Source organism: Fukomys damarensis, unplaced genomic scaffold, assembly GCF_012274545.1.
Source record: "Fukomys damarensis isolate Sample0158 unplaced genomic scaffold, DMR_v1.0_HiC HiC_scaffold_15, whole genome shotgun sequence".
NCBI lineage: Eukaryota > Metazoa > Chordata > Mammalia > Rodentia > Bathyergidae > Fukomys > Fukomys damarensis.
The window spans coordinates 65,244,612-65,258,577 of NW_022900927.1; the positions used below are offsets into that span (position 1 = coordinate 65,244,612).

Sequence of the window (13,966 nt, forward strand, 5' to 3'; positions counted from 1 at the left end):
AAGGAGCCATGGCCCAGGGTGCCCCGCATCATGCCGGCCTGGAGCCCAGTGGCTTGGCCTGGTCTGGGCACAGCCACGGCAGGACCTGGCAGGCATAGCGTGGATTGGAGGTGGCCTCCCCCAGTCTCACTGGGAGGGGCAGAGCTGCTGTTAGAGCAGGTGGCATCCAGGAGCTGCAGAGGCTGTGACCCCGCCTGGGCCATGGGCCACGTTCCCGAGTCCCGTCAGACAGGGCTCCCGGGCCAGCGTGGGAGTCTCAGCACTCACACAGCACAGGAGCCCTCACACAGATGCACTGTCCCTTCCTGGGCCGCTCTCTCCCCGCAAGCAGAGGGACAGAGGCTGTGTGCATGGGGGATGGACAGATGCTGAGTCCCGGCCCCAGCTTCTGCTTGTCTTGGCTGTCGTCCCTGTGCCTCCCTCTGGGTCTCTGACCTGGTGACTCCCAGAGGAGAATGCTGCCACCTCGGTTTCCCTCCCCAGGCGTGCCCTGGACGCTGCACACGTGGCTCGAGTCCCTGCGGATTGCCTTCCAGCAGCACCGCCGGCCGCTCATCCAGTGCCTGCTCAAGGAGTTTAAGACCATCCAGGAGGAGGAGTACACAGAGGAGCTGGTCACCCAGGGTCTGCCGCTCATGTTCGAGATCCTCAAAGCCAGCAAGGTAGGCAGGGTGGGCCGCGTGGGCTCGGCTCTGCGCCACCCTCCAGATGGACTAGGCTGTCCACCACTGCAGGCGTGGCCGCTGGTGACCAAGCACCTGTCTCGTCCCAAGGCTCAGCCAAGCAGGCTGTTAGGGATCTCAAACGAGGGTTTGCATGGAAGCTGGGGAGAAACGTGGGGAACGTGTGCCCTAGGGGCCCATGGTCACCTGGCTCCCACTCAGCGGAAGCGGGAGGGTACAGCTCCCTGGTGACCCAGAGCGCAGATCCTACTGGGTCTCTGGGGGCTGGGCAGAGGCCTGCAGGGAGAGAGGGGAGCAGCGATCCCAGTGCCCGGGCTCACCCTGCTGGCGTCTCTGTGCCCAGCAGCAGAGAATATCACAGCCACTCCAAACATCAGTCTGGCCCATGGGCCCTGGGAAACTTGTTCCTAAAAATGTCTCTGGGCTGGACAGGGTGGTGCACACCTGCCATCCTAGCCCTGGAGAGGCCGAGGCAGGAGAATCACCTTGAGTTCAAGGCCAGCCTGGGCTACAAAATGAGCTGAGGGCCATCCTGAACTACATAGCAAGACCTTGCCTCAAAAACAATGAAACAAAAGAAAAGGGCCTCTCTGGAGTTTCTCTTGTGGTGGTACTGTCCAGGCCCTGCCACGGAGTCCTGGGTGTGCTGACGGGGAGACACAGACTCACAGCATCAGTGTGGGAGTCCCCTCTCGTCCAAAGGATCTACAGCCCAAGGCAGGGTGGCCATAGCAAAGGTCTGGCATTGGGACCATCAGAAGCCGAGGAGCTGGTGCCCACAGCCGTGTCTGCCCCAGGGCTCCCAGATGGACACAGGGCTCTGGACCAAACTGCAGGGGCTCAAATCCCAGCTGTACGGCTTCTCACCTTCCAGCCCTGGTGAAGCCTCTTCACCCCTCTCTCTGCATGTTAACCGTGCAGCCCTCCTTGGGTGGCGGTGAGAGCAGTGAGACAGTGCCTTGTGCCCCGTGAAGGGATCTGGCCCAGAGAAGCTGCCCACTGAGTGTCTGTTCTGAGGCCTCCAGACTCTCTGGCTGCTCTGTGGGGAGCCCCTCAGGAGAGGCATCCAGACAGCTCACATGGCAGCACAGCTAAGGCACCAGCCAGTGAGCTTTGGGAGGCAGTTCCACTTCCTATAACTCAGGGATGGGGCCGTGGTTCCTTGCAGGCCACTGGAGGGTCCCCCTGGGCTCCCAGGGTGGCACTGGTGTCCCTCCCTCCCAAGCTGCCCTAGAGCAGCAACAGAGCAGCCGTGAATCTTCAGGCCCAGGTCCGTGTGGCCTCTTCCTGTCCCTGTCCCTTCTGAATCGTCTTCTGCCTGACTTTTGATCATTCAGGTGATTACATTGAGGTCACCCTGGTAGTCTGTCATGAGCTTCCTATTTTAAGGTGAATTATTTTGTCACTGCTATGAGCTAAATATCTATGTTCCCCCAAAATTTGTGTGTTGGAGCCCTGGCTGCCAAGACGATGGGTGAGGGAACAGGGCCTTAGCAGGGGTGGGATGGGACTAGTGCCCAGGGCTGTCTCGTCCCCTCCACCTTTCGAGGACACAGCTAGAAATGGTCTCACAACAGAGCCACACTCTCACCACACCGAGACCACCGGAACCTTGGCCATGGTGTTGCTGCCACCAGAGCGTGCAGACCAAACCTCTGTGGCCTGCAGGTCACCCAGCCCCAGGGGAGGTGCCCGATGCCGCTGAGGGATCAGCCCTGGGGACGAGGGTGTGAGGTCTTCTGCAGCCGTGGTTCGCAGGCCTCATGGGACTCCTCCTGCATGACCGTGGGAGCCACATGCAGCACGTGGGCCCCGCGATGCCGGCTGGGTGGGCCCGTGGGTTAGAGCATGCGGAGGGCCAGGTTCAGGGTGGAGGAGGTAACTTCACAGCCCACGGCCGGGTCCAAGCTGGAGAGAACTGCAGACTGAGGCCCCTGTGGCATTCGCAGAACTAGGAAACAGGTGACTGCAGCTTCCGGGACCCCAGGTTTCTGAGTCCGAGGAAGGACTCGCCCAGGTAGTGCTGATGCTGTGATCCAGGGCACACACTTTGAGAATGACAGCGGCCAGCCAGGGTCGGCAGCCCGTGGGTTTTGAGGCACTGTGTAGAAGGCAGAGGCCTGCTCCCCTCGCCAGTCCTCCCTGAGAGTCGGTGTGGAGTGACGTGGGGCCAGCGGCCATCACCTGCTTCTCTGGAACAGGACAGGTTTCCTGTCCACGGGCTGAGCTGTGTCCTCTGCCTCAGGAGCCCAGGCAGTGGACTTGAGAATGGCTTTAATCCTGACATTACGAGCAGCCCCAAGCCCATCCTTGAAAATCTGAAAAAATATTTATTATACTTATTACAAGGTCAGTGTTCATTAGTGGTAGCCGATATAAATAAAAAGAGGAAAAAACATAATCTCACCAAACCCACTCTTACCCTTCCTGACCCTTCAGGGTTTCCTTTCTGAGAACAGGAGATGAACACTGTTGTAACTACTTTCCTCCTGAATACACTGCCTTGCTCCCTGCCTCCCCTTACCATATCAGAATTCCGTTATTGTGTCAGGCTGCGGTGACTGTATCAAAGCACCTGAGAGAACCCACGAGGGCAGTTGGCTGTGGCTGGATTCTGAGGCTCCTGTTCTGGCTGGGCCATGGCCATGGCTGAGAGGAGGCCACTTTCTAAGTCCCTGCTAGGCACTGTCCTCCACTGAGTGACCACCACCCCCAACAGTACACCAGAGTGGGGACCAAGCCTGTCACAGGGGCCTCAGGGATACTTAGGCAGCCACAGAGAGAGTACATGTTTCTTTCAGTCCCTCTGTCCCTTTTCAACCACTTTGCCCAGGAAAAGCAGGCTGTCTTGCCTGAACAAAACCGGCTCAGTGCGGAGGACAGAGGCGGTAGGAACGGGCTGCTCCTCGGTGCAACCGTGGCAGCTGTGCTTGGGACCTCATCACCCCCACCTTTTCTTTATTTTTGGAAAATGTGATTCAGCTGATTGGTCCTGGATTCAGAAATCCAGCTCATAAGAAAGCTGAATCTGGAGCATTTGTCTTTTTTTGTGTGTGTGTGTGCCGGGGATTGAACTCGGGACCTCACACTTGCAAGGCAGGCGGTGGAGCCACTGAGCTAAATCCCTGGCTGCCTTTGTCTTATTAATGGTGAGTACAGTCACAGAACAGGATAATTAGCAGTTTCCAGAATATCGATAAAGTGGAGTTAGGATTAAAAACTGATTTCCTAAACGCTGGGCCCCTCGGGGACCTGCAGGAAAACACGGCACTTTCTCTTGCTGGGCGATCAGCAGCCCTGCTCATGTGGCCCTCCCTCTCCCCACAGAACGAGGTGATCGGCCAGCAGCTGTGTGTCATCTTCACACACTGCTACGGGCCCTACCCCATCCCCAAGCTGGCGGAGATCAAGAGGAAGCAGACCTCGCGCCTGGGTGAGGGGCCCGGCCCGGTGGCGGCTCGGTGACTGGCGGGGTGGGGGGGGCAAAGTAAAGGCAGGACTTCCAAGGGCCAGCAGGAGACCAGAGGGAGAGAAGGTGGGATTATTGGGCAGGGACTCTGCAGGGAGGCATGGGCGCCTCCCCCTGACTCAGAGGACCCTGGGGTCACAGGGTGTACTGGAGACCCCTGTAGTCAGGTTCCAGTTCCCTGCCCAGTGGGCAACTCAGGCCTGAGACATAAGTACCCTAAGAGACAGAGCGAAGAGAGAGAAAGCGGGGTGCCAGGACGACCGATGCCAGGGCAACCGACAAAGGCCCTGGACTTTTATTGGCAATCAGTTGAGGTAAATGCAAGCTACATGTGGTTTCTATGGAAATTAATATAAACAAGGCACATAAAGGCCAAGACAAAGCATTCTCAGATTAGGAGCAGAATAGACAGATATGTGATTGTAATTAGAACACTGTCCCATCTGGTAAGAAGGTTTGAGTTGTGGGAACGGAATCTGGGTGCGAGTTACCCTGACCTCCGCACGTAGGCTTCGGCCAGGCTCGCTCCTGTGAACGCAGCAGTCGTGGGGCTCACGCCTCACAGCCTGCCTTGGGCGTGATCATTAGTCCTCTGCGGGGTGGGTGCTGCCTAAAGCCGGGCCCTTTGCTCACCCAGAGAACGTTAACTGAGCATCTACAGCGTGGCCGTTCTCAGAGGCACCGTGCCAGCCAGTTTGCGAGGCACTGTACACAAACCAAGCTGTTTAATCCTGTGATAGTGGTGAACCGTGGCTATTCCCATGGCCATTTTAGAGAAGGGAAACTGAGGCACAGAGCTGCTAACTAACATGGCCAGGGTCACAAAGTAGAATCCGTGCCCTCGGCACCTCCTACCCTCTGTGTCAGACACAGAAGGAAGCCAGGAAGGCACAGACAGTACGGACAGGGCCAACGAAGCCATGGGGACAGCCAGGATGCCAAGTGGCCCTGCCTGGCAAGGGATGGACGGATCAGGGCTGCCTGCACACACAGGGCTGGACAGGTTGGGGACGAGCTACAGGTGAGGAGCAGCCATGCGGTGCCAGAGGTGACATGTTGTCTTTCCCAAGTGTCACAGCCATGAGGACAGTCTGCTGGGAGCAACCCAGGCGAGAGTAGAGGAGAACAAGCACCTCATGGCTTCCTGAGGAGCCCAAGCTCTCTTGGAGCCAGTGGTTAGCATGTGGCGGGGCAGAGGAGGTGGCCCTGTGGCCCTGGGTCCCTGGCGGCAGGGTACTTGGCGAGCATCACCTTCCTTCCCTGACAGGATGCTGGGGCTTCAGACTGGAGAACTTGGCTTAAGCCAGGCTCGGTGCTGCACACAGCCATCTCAGCTACTTGGGAGGCTGAGGCAGGAGAATCACAAGCTGGAGGCCAGCCTGGACACCTTAGTGAGTCCAGAGAATAGCTCAGTGACAGCCTCTGGGTTCAATTCCCAGTATGTAAAAACCCAAAAATCTCAGTGCAGGCACCCAGAGAGAAGGCACTCGACAGCCACCCAGGGTGCTCTCTGACGGGGTGACAGCACCAAAGTCCCCGGGGTGACAGCCACCCTGCTCCTGCTGGGTGGGGATGGCAGTGGGGGCCACAGATACTGTTGGAGCCCTCAGATCCAGCTGGCTGGACCGACAGATAAACAGGAGAGCCTGCTCTGTGACAGTGCAGGCCACGCAGGGCCCCCTCTGTGGCCTCAGTTTACCCCACCGCTTCGTGGCATCATGTGGTCTCTGCAGTGGTGCAGGACCAGGCTGGAGACCCAGCAAATGGCCCTGGGGGAGAGGGACTTGGAACACAGCAGCCAGGCAGCTCCTCGAAGCCTCTTTCGCCAGCCTGGGACACAAGAGCCCAGGTCCAGAAGGGTGCAAGGGCTGGAGCTGCGTCCTCGACCCGGGTGGGGCAGGTGCCCCTGCCACACTGGGAGACCCTTGGGCCACCAGGGTCTCACCTAGGAGGGGTGAGGCTGTGAACACCTCCAGGCCGGGCCCTGTCTCAGGGGCAGGGGCACGACGGAGGGTTTTTCCCTTCACCTAACGCCACCCTGCCCTTCCCTCCTAGACCCTCATTTCCTCAACAACAAGGAAATGTCCGATGTCACCTTCCTCGTGGAAGGGAGGCCGTTCTACGCTCACAAAGTGCTACTGTTCACAGCCTCCCCAAGGTGCGTACCGCCATCCATGGCCGCATCCCCACTGTCTGAAGCTCGATGTCCGTGCTAATTTTCTCTGGACTGGCACAGCCTATCCTCAAAATCAAGAATTCCAGAGCACAGGAAACCCCACTGCGCAGCCTAGAACAAGGCACTCCTTCTGGGCAGACAGCCTGCGCCTGGGCCAGAGCTTTGTGAGCCGTACATGGAATGGATTTGGGCCTCCTCAGCCAGGCACCCCTTCCATGACAGCCCAAAGTGGCCCACTTGACGAGTGTCAGGGAAGAGCCTGGCATGAGCTGCCAAAATGCACAGGTCCCGGCCTCCCTGCTCCCTGGGCCCACAGACGCTCATGTCAGGTAGTCGTAAAGGAGGGGTTGCTCCCCTCCCGCATGCTCTGCAGGCACTGCGGGCAGTGGAAAATAGGGAGCCGCTCTGCCCTGGGCCATGTGAGCACACCAGGGCCAGGAAGGACCCTGTGGCTTCCAGGAAGGCCGCTGGGACCGTGTGCCTGGCATCCCCGGTCTCCCAGTGCCCCCAAACCACACACGCACCTGAGGTCTTTGTCCCCACATACAAGCACCAGAGCACTGGGGCTGGTGCCTGACACCAGCCGAGGGCCAGGTGGGAGGGAACAGGCCTCACCCAAGGCTCACAGTCTGCATGTCTGAGCTTCCTCCGTGCTGCCAGAGCCATGGCCGGCACCCTTGGGTGGGGTCTCCACCCTAAGGGCTCAGGTTTCCTGCTGGGCACCCAAGAGCCCAGAGAGCAGGGGTCCCAGGGTGGCTCTGGGCTGCGCAGAGACAGAACAGCAGATGCCCAGGCCAAGGATCAGAAGGAAGCCAGGCCCAGCGCAGGAGACGCCCTGCAGGCAGTGGCCCTGGATGGGTGCCGGACAGTGACAGGGTTCAAAGCCATCCGCTCCTCCCCAGTCACAGGTCTGAGAACGGTGTGACAGCGTCCAAAGCTGTTTTTAGCTTTCAGGCTTTGACTTTCGACTAGATTAAGGCATGGTACCGGAAGGCTTTAAACTAGGAAATCTACACGCTGAGTGTGGTGGTGCACATCTCTAAACCAGCTGTTCAGGAGGCTGAGGCAGGAAGATGTGAGTTTGACACTAGCCTGGGGACTTAGTGAGACCCTGTCTCAAAGCAAGGAAAAAACTTTAAAGGGTTACAAAAAGGAATAGGCAGAAATCCGAGGCTGCCCACTGCTGGATCAGAGAACCGGGGCTCTGCAGGCTGTGATGGGCACAGGGCCTCTGACTCTGTGTCACACGCAGGTTCAAAGCCCTCCTATCCAGCAAGCCAGCCAACGATGGCACCTGCATAGAGATTGGCTACGTGAAGTACCCCATCTTCCAGGTGAGCCTGGGCGGGCAGGGCCCGATGAGCCCCTTGGGGGAAGCCCGGCAGGGTCAGGACACAGCCCAAGGGCACCCTCTCCTTGAGACTCATGGTGTGGACAGGGTGGCAACATGTGTCCAGAGGAGTCTGCAGAAGGGCAGGCAGGAGATCCGAGAGGGCCCACAGGAAGAGGGACCGGGGCAAGACTGCAGACTGAAGAGAAGTTGGGCCACAAGAGGGCTAAGGGTTTGACCAAGCCAGACATTCCCAGGAGTGGACATTGCAGACCAGGGCACAGACTCGGGGCCTGGGGGCCCTTGAGGATAAGTAGTGATGTCCCCCACTGGCTCTCAGGGTACCTTAGAGGCCAAAAGTGCCTTGGGCCACAGCAGGGCCTGCCAGGTGGGACAAGGCAGGCACACGGGGCCCCTCCTTCCACCCTGGTCCCAGCCCCCAGGCCCCACTTTCTACAGGGCTCCCAGGAAGGCACTGGGCCCTCACCCTGGCCCTGAAGCCTGCCAAGGTCCCTGAATTTCCACCGTTAGAGATACACTCCTTTGGCTATGGCTGAAACTTAAAAATAAAGAACCCTCACTACACATGGTGATGCACGCCTGTTATCCCAGCCCTCTGGGAGGCTGAGGCAGGAAGATCTCAAGTTGGAGCCCAGCCTAACAATTTAGTGACTTAGTGAAAGCCTGTCTCAGAATAAATAAATAAAAAGGGAAGAAAAGAAAGAAGAATCCTTTGCACATAAACAAGACAGGATGCTGGCTTCTCTGTGCCTCATCTGTAATAATCATCATCTCAGGTTCTCTCAAGGATCAAGCAGGGCCAAGGCTGGGCCAGGGATGGGCAAGGAGAGCAGAGGTTTCCACAGCACTGGCCAGGTGGGGGCGCCAGGCCCTCCCGTGATCGGCCTCACTGCCCACTAATGGCGCAGCTCGGGCCATCTCTGGCCTCCTCCACCCACCCTGCCATTAGCACTTAGAAGGTAGTGTGTACAGTGGTACATGTCTGTGATCTGTCCATTTGGGAGGCTGAGGCAGGAGGATTATAAGTTCAAGGCCAGCTTGGCAGTTAGCAAGACTCTGTCTCAAAGAAAAATTAAAAAGGCTGGAGGTGCAGCTCAGCAGTATAATGCTCATCTAATGTGCACATGGCCCTGGGTTCCAACCCCAGTGCTGCAAAAAAGAAAACAAGAGTAGGAAGATGAGGAGGAGGAAGAAGAGAAAGAAAGAATAGGAGGAGCGGCCTGAGACCTGATGCCTGGTGTTGGCGGAGCTGAGGTCCAGGCCGGGAGGGCCTTGTGCCCTTCACTTCCTCTTCATGGACACTTGGGTCCTCCCTGTGGTCATCAGCCCCACGGAAATATGCTTAGGCCCCTGAGAGTTTGTCATGAGCTAGAGGTGAGTGAGGGGCCGAGGAGGGCCCCGCGCCTCAGGAAGACTTCCCTTCCTGGACTGGCCACCCTCCGGGGAAGAAGCAGAGCCTCCTCTGTGGCTTGACATGGGTCCCCAGAGACGCTCCGGGAGGCGGGAAAGGTTCATATGGGTCGCCACAGGGACAGGGCCGCACCTGGCCCCTGGCCTCCCCACCTCCCCCAGGACCCCGAAGCAGCCCTGGCTTAACACAGGCTCCTGCACCACTCCTAGGAGGGGCTTCACTGGCAGAGTCTGGTGGGGCCTGCAACACCCGATTCGGGTCCCACCAGCCAGGGATCCTGGCATCCCGCTGGGGCGGACCCTCTTCCACGCTGACGGTGGGCGGCCTGGCCGTCTCGGGTAGCACTGGGGCATCCACTGGCTGCAGCTGGCTGCTGCTGTCTTGTCTTCTGAGATCAGCACTGCTCGACCCCTCAGACTCACTGTCCACAGACCCAGGCCCGGTGGACAGGCAGGCGGACGGCGGGGCAAGGAGACCACTGTGCAGCCACAAGCACAGATGTGCATGGGAGGGGCCACAACCAGCTCCGTCAGGCTGGCGAGACTCACTCCCCCGGGAGGCCGCTGGCAAAGCTCCCTGGCTTCTCCCAGTGTTAGGATCCCGCAAGTACCACGACAGGGGCCGTCCGTGACTCTGAGACCCAGCTCCTGGGGTCCTGTGCGGGCGTAACGAGCTCGCTCCCGGGGTGGCCAGGTGGGCCGTGTCCCTGGAGCAGCCTGACGCGGCTGGGTGGCGGGAACCCTGTGATCACCATCCACATGGGGAAACCAGGGTGGACCTGGAACCAGGCTGAAGCCCGGGGGCACGGTGGGACAGGGCTGGGGCGGGCAGGGTCAGCTGGCTGACGCTGCTCTCCCTTCCAGCTGGTCATGCAGTGCCTGTACTGCGGGGGCCCTGAGTCCCTGCTCATCAAGAACAACGAGATCATGGAGGTGAGCATCCTGGGGTCCACCCTGGACACTACCATTCCCCTGGACAGGACGGGCTTCTCCAGTCCCTTGGGGAAACCCTACCTCAATGACGTTGGGGGACAGGGGCTCCCAGAGAATTCGGGGTGGCATCCACTGTGGCACTGCGTCATCAGAAAATGACCCAACACAGCCTCCCTTGTGGTTGTGAGAGAACTGTGTCCGCTAAATGCACTCACTCCCCAGTCTCAGGCTGCCCTTTCTGATTGCTGGTCCCCCACCTCCGTCACCCCATCCCCGTCCCGGTCCACCTCCACCCCTGCCCGAGGCCAAGGGCCCCGCTCCTGTCCAGAAGTGGAATTCCAGTCAGTTTTCCCAGTCAAAGCCAGAGACCACTGCAGTGTCCCTCAGTCTCAGAAACGGACCCAGTGTGCAGGGCAGGGTGCCCAGCTGCCAGACGCCCTAGGGATCTGGGCCACGTCTCAGCTGTGCGATCTCACATAGGCTTCTTGAGCTCTCTGAGCCTCTGTTTCCTTGCCCGTGAAGGGATGAAGAGGGGTTTTCAGGGCTACTGGCAGTGTCTGTCTGCAAGGGCAGGTGTAGCACCATGCCCATGGGCAGGACCGGGGACAGGTCGAGACGAGCACCCTTGTGGAATTTCCATTTTGGAAATTCCTTCAAAATCAAAGTAATGAACAGTTTTTAGGTGACCTGGGTTAGGGTAGAACCATAGATAAACCCTCCAGGGGGGGGTGGTCGGGCAGCTCCAGATGGGTTCCCAGCAGGAGCACCTGCCCCAAGGACTTGAGGTCACCCCCCACAACAGCCCTGAGCCCCAGAGCAGGGCCATGTGGAGGCCGATGTGGTCGGGGACTCCAGCTGTCCCACTGCACTGGCTGCACCGACACCCACGATCCCACCTGCTGTCTGTGTGTGGCTCGGCCACGGAGCAGCCTCCACTGCCTCAGCTGTTCTTGAATTGGCGAGCTCAGCTCCCACGTGCTCCTGTGGAAACTCAGCCGTCACCACACTGCCCTCCCCAGCCTGCCACCTCCACGCTCCAGGGAGTGATGGGCAGCAGTGTGACCAGGGGACAAAGAGCCCTGGCCTGGCCCCAGCGAGGGCCCCAGGAGCTGGAGGGACAGGAGGCAGAGGAGAGCCCCAAGCAGGGCCTGGGCGCCCCTGGGGTGGGGCCCCACTTCTGTCCACCACTGAACGGCACGGAGCACCTGGTCCTGTGTGTGCTGCACACACACACACACACACACACACACACACACACACACACACGACGCACAGCGGTGTCCAGGGCCACCTCCCCCACACCCCATCCTGGTGGCAGAGCTCTGTCCGGCCGCCCCCACCCAAATCGCCTGAAAGGGAGGAGGGAGGGAGACGCGAGCTCACGAGCTGTCTCTGTCCCACCACTCACTGCTCCCCCGGGTTCCAGCTTCTGTCGGCTGCCAAGTTCTTCCAGCTGGACGCCCTGCAGCGGCACTGCGAGATCATCTGCGCCAAGAGCATCAGCACAGACAACTGCGTGGACATCTACAGCCACGCCAAGGTGAGGCAGCTGTGCCCTGGCTATCCAGGCTGCACCCTGACGAGAGAAGGTTCTAGAACCGTGCTTCCCTGGGTGTGGGCTTCAGTCCAGCAGCAGCATCAGGGACTGTGAGAAACGTGACTTCCCAGGCCATGCCCCAGAACTTCCCAACTAGAAACTCCAGCAGGTCCCCGCGTCCGGTGTGTGTAGGAACCTGATCACACAGCCCTTCTGCATCTGTCAGTGGATGGGCTCTCCCTGTGACAATGAGTAGGGCTGCTGTGAACAGTGCCACCATGTGCTCCAGCCCTGCTCTCGTCCCGGGGTGCAGTCAGGAGCCCAGCACTAAGACTGGAACCCAGATATTTTCCACAATCTTTAGGACTCAAGAAAGCTAGGTGTGGTGCATGCCTGCACTCCCAGCAATTGGGAGGCTGAGGCAGGAGGATCGCAGTGTATTTGAGGCCAGCCTTGGCTACGTAGTGAGACCCTGTCTAAAAACAAACAAACAAACAAAAACAAGAAAGCTTTTCCTGCTGCACCGCTCAGCAGAAGAGCATATGTGGGGCACACACAAGGCCTTGGGTCCACCCCAGCTCCTCCCAAAACAGGGACTTTGATTGGCTATCAATAAATGAAAAAATACAGTCTACACACACACACACACACACACACACACACTCTCTCTCTCTCTCTCTCTCTCTCTCTCTCTCGAGTGCCCCGGCTGATGACTAGCAGAATCCAGTTTCTCTGTACACGGCGATCTTTTAAACCTTACTCTGATTACTCTGCATCCTCTACCCAGGAAGAGCCCGGGCAGCCTTGCAGTCCATGCCCTCCTCCCTTGGCCACAGCCTCTCAAATGCCCCATGAACCTGGCTGATGCCCACAGTGACTTTTCCACAGCTGCCTTTCTCGTGTGTGTAACTACTGCTTCCGCTCCCTCTCTGCAGTTCCTCGGAGTCACAGAGCTCTCTGCCTACTGTGAAGGCTACTTCCTCAAAAACATGATGGTCCTCATTGAAAATGAAGCATTCAAGCAGCTCCTATACGACAAAAACGGCGAGGGCACAGGCCACGATGTGCTCCAGGACTTACAGAGGACGTTGGCCATCAGGATTCAGTCCATCCACCTGTCGTCCTCCAAGGGCTCCGTGGTGTGAGTGTCCAGTGCGTGGAGGTGGCCTGGGGACTCCAGCTGTCCCACTGCACTGGCTGCACCGACACCCACGATCCCACCTGCTGTCTGTGTGAGGCTCGGCCACGGAGCAGCCTCCACTGCCTCGGCTGTTCTTGAATTGGAGAGCTCAGCTCCCACATGCTTCTGTGGAAACTCAGGGCACGGAGGGGGGCACAGCGTGTGCGGAGCCCCCATCCACACAGGGCCCCCAAGCTAACTCCGGCACTGTCCCCAGATGGATTGAGGCCAGAAGGCCATCCGGGTTCCTGGCTGACAACTAGAGAACGAGACTGCACCGACCCGGAAGCGCTTGTGTTACATGCCAGAGACCTATGCCGACCCGGAAGCAGTTGTATCTCATGCCTGAGACCTCAGCAGCTGTGCTGAGCAGAGGTCAACCATGGCAGCTCATGGATGAGGCCATTATGCATAATGAGGAAATGTTTGGCTAATTTTTAGGGGTGGGAACTTTTTAAAATTGTTCATACTATAACAACAACAGGGAAGTAGTTTAAAATATATTTCTAAAAGCTTTACAGTTCATTTTCAACTGAATTGTGTTTAGGGATCTGTGTTTTGAGGCTCTTTTCTTCTTTTTTAAACCATAAGCTGCAGGTCCACACTGTAAACATGCATCTGGCAGGCTCTTGCTGATACTCTGACAAGGAGATATAACCCTGCCTTGTGGTGACACAGAAGAGCGCACTGCCAGACACTCGCTCTAGTCCAGTAGTTGGAAACCACCTGCATGCTGATCGTGGTTTCGGGGTGAGGATAGGACACCCCACATAACAGAACGTGCATCTGCATGGGCCAGGACCTATACCACGTGATGTTTGCGCTTCGTTTTTTTGCCAAGGTAAAAATGTCCCATCAGTTCTTGCTTAGACGTCCACCTGGTGACACTAGCATACCCATTTCTTCTCCGATCACGAATGAACCGGATGCTTTTGTTGGGGGGCGGGGGGAGCACGTGAGAGAATTCACTCTTAACCCAGAGTTTTTGCTGTATTCTCAGAAGATGTCAATAGTTTGTTACTAGCCAGAGAGTATGACTGTGTTAGACTATTTTTCAAGAAGAACCATGTATGATGGGAGTCACTTTCTGTATTCCGACAGTGTACAGCTAGGGTTCTGTAACGAAAGTCTATATCGACAGGGTCCGTTCACTCTGCCATGTATTATATATATACATATATATATATATATATATATAAGCAAAAGAGATTGGTGAAGTGCCACGAT

General features: G+C 58.0%; 1 protein-coding gene across 9 annotated transcripts in view; it reads left to right on the forward strand.

The window, feature by feature from the left end:
* The window catches only part of Btbd11 (BTB domain containing 11), a 132,292-nt gene extending 118,347 nt beyond the window's left edge, over positions 1-13,945 (forward strand). For 8 of the 9 annotated variants that reach the window (XM_010637597.2, XM_010637601.2, XM_010637598.2 and 5 more), the window contains 7 exons: positions 484-662; positions 4,011-4,116; positions 6,208-6,310; positions 7,581-7,662; positions 9,954-10,022; positions 11,449-11,562; positions 12,495-13,945. In XM_010637597.2, coding sequence (XP_010635899.1) covers positions 484-662; positions 4,011-4,116; positions 6,208-6,310; positions 7,581-7,662; positions 9,954-10,022; positions 11,449-11,562; positions 12,495-12,704 — 863 coding nt within the window. In that variant the 3' untranslated portion in view covers positions 12,705-13,945. Of the gene's footprint in view, positions 1-483; positions 663-4,010; positions 4,117-6,207; positions 6,311-7,580; positions 7,663-9,953; positions 10,023-11,448; positions 11,563-12,494 lie in introns of those variants that run through there. The other variant, XM_010637602.1, reaches the window with a different exon arrangement.
* Positions 13,946-13,966: the final 21 nt, after the last annotated feature.